This window comes from Cryptomeria japonica, chromosome 7 (genome assembly GCF_030272615.1).
Source record: "Cryptomeria japonica chromosome 7, Sugi_1.0, whole genome shotgun sequence".
Taxonomy (NCBI): Eukaryota; Viridiplantae; Streptophyta; class Pinopsida; order Cupressales; family Cupressaceae; genus Cryptomeria; species Cryptomeria japonica.
Genome location: NC_081411.1, coordinates 144,741,814 through 144,750,253, shown reverse-complemented (window position 1 = coordinate 144,750,253; position 8,440 = coordinate 144,741,814). Strand labels below are relative to the sequence as shown.

At 33.2% G+C, this 8,440-nt stretch overlaps 1 protein-coding gene across 1 annotated transcript; it reads right to left on the bottom strand.

Annotated features, from left to right (window-relative positions):
• Positions 1 to 405: 405 nt before the first annotated feature.
• On the bottom strand, positions 406 to 2,747 carry LOC131060347 (uncharacterized mitochondrial protein AtMg00860-like). The gene is made up of 2 exons (XM_057993526.1): positions 2,616 to 2,747; positions 406 to 750 (listed from the first exon to the last, which is right to left on the bottom strand). Exons 1-2 carry the CDS (start codon positions 2,745 to 2,747, stop codon positions 406 to 408), a joined length of 477 nt encoding a protein of 158 aa, XP_057849509.1.
• Positions 2,748 to 8,440: the final 5,693 nt, after the last annotated feature.

Genomic DNA, 8,440 nt, shown 5'->3' with positions numbered 1-8,440 from the left:
TTTCTTAACCCTTTGGTAATGCTCATCTTTAGAAAGATTCTGCAACACTTGGTGCTTCAAGTTTGTTCTTGTAGTAACCATACCAAATAGATGTCTTCTTCTACTAAGAGCATCAGCTACCCTATTTTCCTTCCTTTTGATATATTCAATACCAAAATCATACCCACTTAGAAATTCAAGCCACCTTCTTTGTCTTGCATTAGGGTTAGGTTGTATAAAGATATATTTCAGTCCTAAGTAATATGTTTTTAGCTCAAATGGCTTCCCTAATAGGTAATGCCTCCACATTTGTAATGCATTAAAAATAGCTAAAAGCTCTAAGTCATGTGGTGCATAATTCAATTCATATTGCTTCAGTTTCCTTGATTCAAAAGAAACCACCTTTCCTTCATGCATTAACACTACTCACACAATTTCACCAGAGGCGTCTCTAATCACTATTAAGTGTCCATTGGGATCGAGTATAGTCAAGACTGGTGCTGTTGTCAATTTCTGCTTCAGGAGCTGAAATGAATCTTCACACTTCTTAGTCCACTCAAATATTTTCTCCTTCTTTTGAAGTGAAGTAATAGGTGTTGCTATCCTAGAAAATCCTTCCACATACTTCTTGTAATATCCTGCAAGACCCATAAAACTTTGGATCTCTAAAACATTCTGAGGTGTTGGCCAATCCACTATTGCTTCTATCTTTGCCGGATCAACTGAAATTCCTTCAACGGTTATAACATGACCTAAGTAATGCACCTTTCCCTAAAAGAAAGCAAACTTAGAAAATTTCCCATAAAGCTTGTGATCTCTTAACCGCTGCAAGACTATTCTTAAGTACTTCTTATGTTCTTCTTCATTCTTAGAATAGATCGAAATGTCATCAGTGAATATAAGAACAAAATCATCTAGGTATTTTCTAAAAACATTTTTCATGAGGTTCATAAATGTTGCTGGTGCATTGGTTAAACCAAAAGGTACAACTATGAATTCATAGTCTCTGTACCATGTTCAGAATGTAGTCTTAGGAATATCCTCATTCTTAATCTTTAATTGGTGGTATCCTGATTGAAGATCAATCTTGGAAAATATAGTTGCACCTTTCATTTGGTCAAATAATTCACCTATTCTTGGCAAAGGATATCTATTCTTGAGAGTTACTTTGTTCAACATCCTATAATCAATACATAACCTTAAAGTGGCATCCTTCTGCTTTACAAAGATCACTAGTGCACCCCACGGGGATACACAGGTCTAATGAAACCTTGCTTAAGCAATTCTTGCAACTAAGCCTTAAGCTCATATAATTCCATGGTTGTCATTCTATATGGAGCCTTAGATTGTGGCTCCATTCTAGGTAGGAGTTCTATAGAAAAATCAAACTCCCTCTTCAGTGGTAACTTGGTAAGGTCTTTTGGAAAAACATCCAGAAACTCTCTAAGAACTAGATAATCCTTAGGGTTTTTCTCAACATTATTCAAATCGCTTACCATGACAGCAACTATGGAACATCCTTTCCTTTGGACTTTCTTGAGTTGCATTGCTGAAATGCGTCTCATTTCAAGAGGCTTTTGAGACCCAAAAATTTCAAATGGATTCCCAGAATCATCTATACAACTAACAACCTTATCCTCATAGTTTACTACAACTTTGTTCTCAGTTATCTAGTTGATACCTAAGATCATATAATATGATCCTAATGGTGCCACATAAAGGTTAACCTGAGTTTGGAAATTGGGAAGCTTTAGATCACTGGAAAATAGACAAGAATCTACCCTTTGTTCTACTTGATTCCAATATTGAACCATCCATGCATTTGACATATAACCAGGTCTAACAGATAATCTATAAAATACTTTAGGATCAATAAAACATTTAGTAGCTCCTGTATCTATTAAAATAGAAACTGATTTCCCAAAAAGCTTACTTGTCATCTGGATAGGTGAAGCTTGAAAATCAGCCTGACGGTTATCAAACGTTGTGTGAATTTGATGTTGCGAAGCTCCTTGCTTTTTTCCTCCTCTTTGTGTAGGGGTACGATATGGAAAGCTCAAAGAATAATGATTCCCTCCACAGTTATAACATCCATCCTTAGGTCCTAACTAACCACTTGACCTACTACTATCCATGTTCTATCAGGCATTGTGGTTGCTATAGTTGGTGTTACTATTTACTCTCTTATTACCATCCTAATTCACTCTTCCTCTCTCTTGAGTGTTGGGTCCTCTTTTCAGATTCCTTATCTGTCGGTTATTGTTGTTGCTCCTCTGAAAATTCCCATTCCCAAAACTTGGTATGCTATTCATGTTTCTACAGAAATTCACCAACTGTTGCAACTTCTGCTCTTTCTTAGTTGCTTTCTCAAATACTTCCTCCATAGTCAATGGATTATGTATATCCACTTCTGCTCCAATATGAGTTCTTAAACCTAAGATAAACTTTCAGATGCGAAATTATTCATCCATTTGATACTATGGAACATACTTAAGAAGGTTGGTAAACTTCTCCCAATATTGAGTCACTGACATGCCACCTTGTTTCAGATTCTGAAATTCAGTCTTCTTCTTATCGAAGAATAACTAAGGAAGCCACCTCTTCCTAAAGGATTGCAAAAATAACTCCCAATTAACATCTCCAGGTTGCAACTTCCTTTTAGATTTCTCATTATCCCATAATGTCGTAGCTTCTCCAGTAAGCAGATAAGCAGCCCATACTGCCTTAGTTACGTTAGACATGTTGTGGAGCTCAAAGTACTTCTCCATCTCTATCACCCAAGCTTCTGCACCATCACCAATAGTCTTTCCATCAAACTTAGGTGGGGATATTCTTTTCAGTTCTTTAGCTAATTCCCCTTCAATCCTAGATCAGTTATCCGATTGTTCCTCAACCCTAGGAGGTTCATTTTGTACCTCACCAATCCTTAGAACTTCTTGTTCGAGTCCCTCCATCCTTGCATTATGTTGATTCAATAGATCAAGGATTTGATCAAGTCTTTCGTTCCTATTACTTGACCCAGCCCTTGTGGTCCTTGAACCCATTGCAATTCAAAAATTCTTGCACCAAGGAATGTTACTATCTCTTAGCGAAGAAAAGAAATATCGGCAAGGGTTACAATATCCATAGCTTCTATTTAAACAAAGGTCCCTATAAATATACCTTTACAATATAGTCATAGAGAATAATATCTCTATTTATTACAAGGAACACACCAATATAATACTAATATAGCACATAGTTAGATAGTTTGCACATCTATTGCATCTAAGTTTTTATGATAACCAACATTGTTAAACCAACTAAGGTCCAAACTACTTATTTTTCTATCATAAGAAACATACTAAAATGTATTCAACTCAAACTTATTATATAATAACATCTTTATTTATTGATAGATATAAGTGACATTACATATAAGTGACATTACATAACTATATCACTCTTTAAGTGGACTCAAGGGAGCATATCCTTCTAACTCATTGGAACTAAGTGGGGTATATCCCTATGACTCATCAGCAATGAGTGGGGTATATCCCTCTTACTCATCAGAACTAAAAACAATAGGCCTAATAGGAGAATACTCTAACTCATGATCTTCCTCCTCTATAGGGACAATCATACTATTCTTATCCCTAAGAGACTTAGAAGGTGATATTCCTAGCTCAACATGATCAATAATTCCTTTCTCTTTTGGTTCAACAAGAATTTGTTTCTCTATAGAAAGAACTTCTTCCTCACTTATCCATCCTCCACTCGGGTGATTATCATCAACAAGCCTAGTAGGAGATATGGGATCCTTTTTTACCCTTAGGTATAGAGGATAACCCGCCATAGATTTGCGAGTTGTTTTCTTCTTTCGCACCATTGCTGTAAGTTTCAACACAAAGTTGTTATCCTCAATGTTCAACTTGTGAAGTGACTCATAGGTCCTAGTGTTATATAATCTATGCTCTGATACCAAATTGTAAAGAAGTAAATTATTCTATATTCAAATAAGACATAACTTACTCTTTATTCTTAAATAAACTCATAAATCAATTAATAAGTCTATTTCAAACATTGATTTATCCCAAGCTTGATAATGAAAATAACAATCAATATATTTCAATAGAAGATAAAGAAATTTCATAAGAAATGAAATGTAGAAATATCTCAATACATATCTTTATACAATGCTTAGGCTTTGTATTTCCATAAGTATAATTTCAAACATAAAAGAAAGAGAGATGCATCCATTGATGTCCAATCTGAGTTGCTTCATTTCAGTCCTTTGAATGAAGATGAGAACAAGAATCAGGTTCTTTTTCCGCCCAACCTTGAAGCTTACGCTTCTCGGGAATTCTTAGTCAATCAAGAATACCCGACCCTGAACGAATTGCTTAGCAAAAAGAATTCGAAAGACATGATGGAATCTAGTGCATGCTTAGATGGTACATGCATTTTCATTTTTCTAATTCCTTTAAGAAACAAGCAAGATCAATCAAGGATGTGGTAGAGAGCATAAATAAAATAATTCCATCTATTTCAATGGTTTATTCAATTGATTACTCGGTTGAGTATAAATCCATACATAGCAAAAAAGATAGTTTGGAAAAGAAAACTATTCTCTCTATTATTTCCACATTCAGTATGCATCCCAGAAGGTAACTTTCCCCATACACAAGCCTATCTATCTTGGTTCATATAAATCAAGAATATAAATTCATGTAGAAGACAATCTTTTATTGAATAAAGAAAACAACATCACCTTACTATTATTTTCGGTCATAGATCAAACAATCTTTCAAATATAAACAATCATGCATATTCGATAATAAACAATCTTTCATGGATAAACAAGCACAGATATTTGATAACCAACCATCTTTCATGGATAAACAATCACACATATTTGATAACCAGCCATCTTTTATTACGATATTGAAAATTAAATCAAAACTATGTTTTTAAGAAAGAAGGTGTAGTGCATGTATGAATCATTACTTATGATTGGAATATAATGAGTACACATTCTTAGAAATAAATTAACTAATGCATCCAATCATGCACTTCCTACCAATCTTAGAATCTACCATGCTTTAATAATTACTTTTCAAATGGTATCTCATGATTCATTTTCCTATATGACTATTCAAAAGAAAGATTCAAACAATTTTATTCTAACATGGATTGTATCAATCGAATTCCATTCTAATCTACTTCATAAACTTTGTATTACTTCATGACACACTTACTATCATTTCTAAATGCATAATGACCAAAGAATCAAATTAGATCCTACCTCCTTTGATCTTGATACCGATTTGGGGTGATTGACTCACTTTCCTTGCTCAAATCTGCCTGCTTCTCTCCTTCAAGATTCTTCAATAATCTTCTATCTTTCTACTCTTCTTTATCTGTCGCTTCTTCAGCCAATACTATCCTCTTTATCCTCACTATTCTTTCTTCTCTTTCCTTCTCTATTCTTGCCTCTCTATTATTTTTGTTCTTTTCTTTCTTCTCTTGTCGTTCTTGTTTTTTTTCTTCTATTGAGCCTTCAATTCTATTTATACTATTTTCATCCTACATTGGCTGCTAATCTTTTGGCTTTAACTTAGCCATATCAATGACACCACTGATAGTCATAAAGCTCTCTTATTTCTAAATGATTTAGAACTCTAATGAATTGCATACATGTCGACTAGGCTTGCATCAATTGTTTTAAACATCTGACAGAACTGCTCACCTCCTTACCACATCTACCTATCTTCTCTGACTTAGCTAATGTTTTTCTTAACAACAGGTGCAAGATATTACTGTAGATCCAGTTACCTCATGGGGTTCAATGCCTTTGTTGTCACGTCTCTCCTAGTCCATCAATCATCAACCTGCCAAGTCTCCCAATCGACCACCCTCTTTCGTTCATTGGAAGTCATGGGGTGCCAGGTCGATCACTTCCTATCACGGGTCGTCGGGGGTGCCAAGTCGACCACTTAAATCAGCTCGAACATCGGCTTTTCTGCCATTTCACTAGTTCACTAGCTGTCAATAAGTTAAACCCGCCACCTTTTTAGTATATACTATTCGATGTATATATATATTACGTGCTATAATAATTGACTTTTATATATTACACGTTCATAACAAAGGAAGTCCAACATAAAAAGTCATTATAAATAAGACATATAATCTAACTTATATATATGCGTATTCATATAATCTAATTTAAAATAAATACGCATAATTCAAAGTCACCTTCGTGTATATATATATATATATATATACGATCAAATCACAATTATCGAACTAACATGCATAAGAAATTTATATAATTGTAAACACAACAATCATTAATAAAATTACATTACATCATCTTTTATAAAGAACGTTGAGTCGTTAAATTATGTAACTCTTTTTCAAAATATTAGACTAATTTTCACCTTTATAGATGAAATAAATGTAACAATTACCATTTACTCGTAACATTTCATTTCTAATTCAAAATCATGCATCGATGAAATCACAATTGCACAAACATAAATTTTCTTTTGTGGTGTGTGAGATTCCTCTAATCTATCGAAGTCCATGAGCTAAGACAACTCTACCTTAGCCCTATTCTCACCTTCATTTACATTCACTTATCCCTGCATCACTTGCACTCAATAGCTCATCAGTAATGATGATCCCTAATAAAAATAACACTTAACCAAGTAATTGCATTTGCATGAGTAAAGTATATAAATCATTTCATAACATTTGCATACAAACCGTATTATCATCGCAATAAAAGTTCATATTCATTATAATTTCATTTCATAACAAAAATCATACATTATTTTCCTAATAACGTAATTATTGAAAATACGGTTTGTGACAAATGTGCTTGGATGTCTCTTTGAATAAACCCCATGCTTCAAACAAGGTAGCACTTAGAAATGAAAGATGCACACGGTTGTGGTCTCACACACTTCTAATAAGCCCAAACATCCAAGTAAAATCCTTCCTTATTCACCCAGAAGAAATGAAATTATCTCCCTTAGAGGAGGTAAAAATGGATCAACTTAAATGACAGAGCTCTATTTGTCGGTGTATCTCCCTTAGGCGGGTGCAAATGGATGAAATGTTACATAACATGAGAAGATTCCATTTGTAACTGTCATTTTCTATCCACCCCTTTGCGTTTGTAGCTATCATTTGGGATTCTCCACTTGTAGTATAATATTCTATTAATAATTATTATTTTGAGTGTTATAATGAACAATGTATGACCAACCAACTTCCATGAATATGTAACCGTGGAATACTAACAATTTCCTTTTGTTTACACAGAATATTTTTAACTTACTCTATCATGATGTGGCTATATAAGAATGCCTCTTATGTACAAATTTGGTGTTATAGGAGCAAATTTTTAGGAATGATTGATTTTTTAGGCATTTTTTGGATTTCTATATATATATTTTAAAATTATTTATTTTAAATAACCCTCTTCTTCTTTTTTTATTTAAAATATTGTAAATAAAGTGATTTTTCTATTTTATAGGGATTTCATTCACACTATTTAAATTATGTTAAATAAAAAATTAAACTATATCATTACAAGCATTATAAAACACTCAATTATTGTTGTTTATTAGTTATATGTGGATCAACAAGTGTTGTATATTAGTGATACATTTCATGAAAAAGACTATTTGCTAAATATACAAAATTTTAAAATCTTTTACCAATGAGAGATGAAAAATCAAGTCAAAAAACAATGAATAAAGAAAGCTCTTCTCCTACACATTCTCCTCAAATGCTATCAGACAACGAAAAAGTCAAAATTAAAAATCAAAAGTCTATGAAGCACAAAGTATATTGAAAGAATATTAAATCAATATCCCATAGTGCTCCACTTTCCAAATTAATAAGGAGCATCTATAAAAATCCTAGAGGCAATATGTCAAATTCAAACTTGTTCGTACTAAGTCTCTATCATCCATATTATGCCACATAGACCACCTCACACAACTTAGTCCATTTCAAAACCTCCACTTATCCATACTTTTGAATCATTCACATGGTAGTATACCATCTAGATAGACCTTTGAGGGAGTCCTCTGAAAGCACTTTGATACAAGGGTTGCCCAAACTCATTTACATGAAACACATGATGGTATTGATAATGCACACGTTAGGGGTTCTACTTTAGATAAATCAATTTAATTGGTCTAGGATCATAAAAAATGTCCACAATGTATGTTTAATTGATCTTAACATTATTATTTTTAATTGTGGAAAAATAAAAATTAAGAATGAATAAAAAAAATTAAAATAGCAAAAGAAACTACAAAACAATAGCAAAGGGAAATAATCAATCTAATTCTAGAAACCACTTCGGTGGTGAATTGGGCAAGTACCATAGTGAAAACCTAGTTTTTATCTTAAAAAGCAAGGTAGCCCCGTACCATTACATATCCGCAAAGTGACATCAAGA

Excerpts from the sequence above, each read along its gene's own strand:
- LOC131060347 (XM_057993526.1), bottom strand. The coding sequence starts at position 2,747 with ATGGAGAAGTACTTTGAGCTCCACAACATGTCTAACGTAACTAAGGCA. Across the intron at positions 751-2,615 it reads GGAAGTTGCAACCTGGAGAT|GGAAAGGTGCATTACTTAGG; the intron begins GTTAATTGGGAG and ends GCTTTCTTTTAG.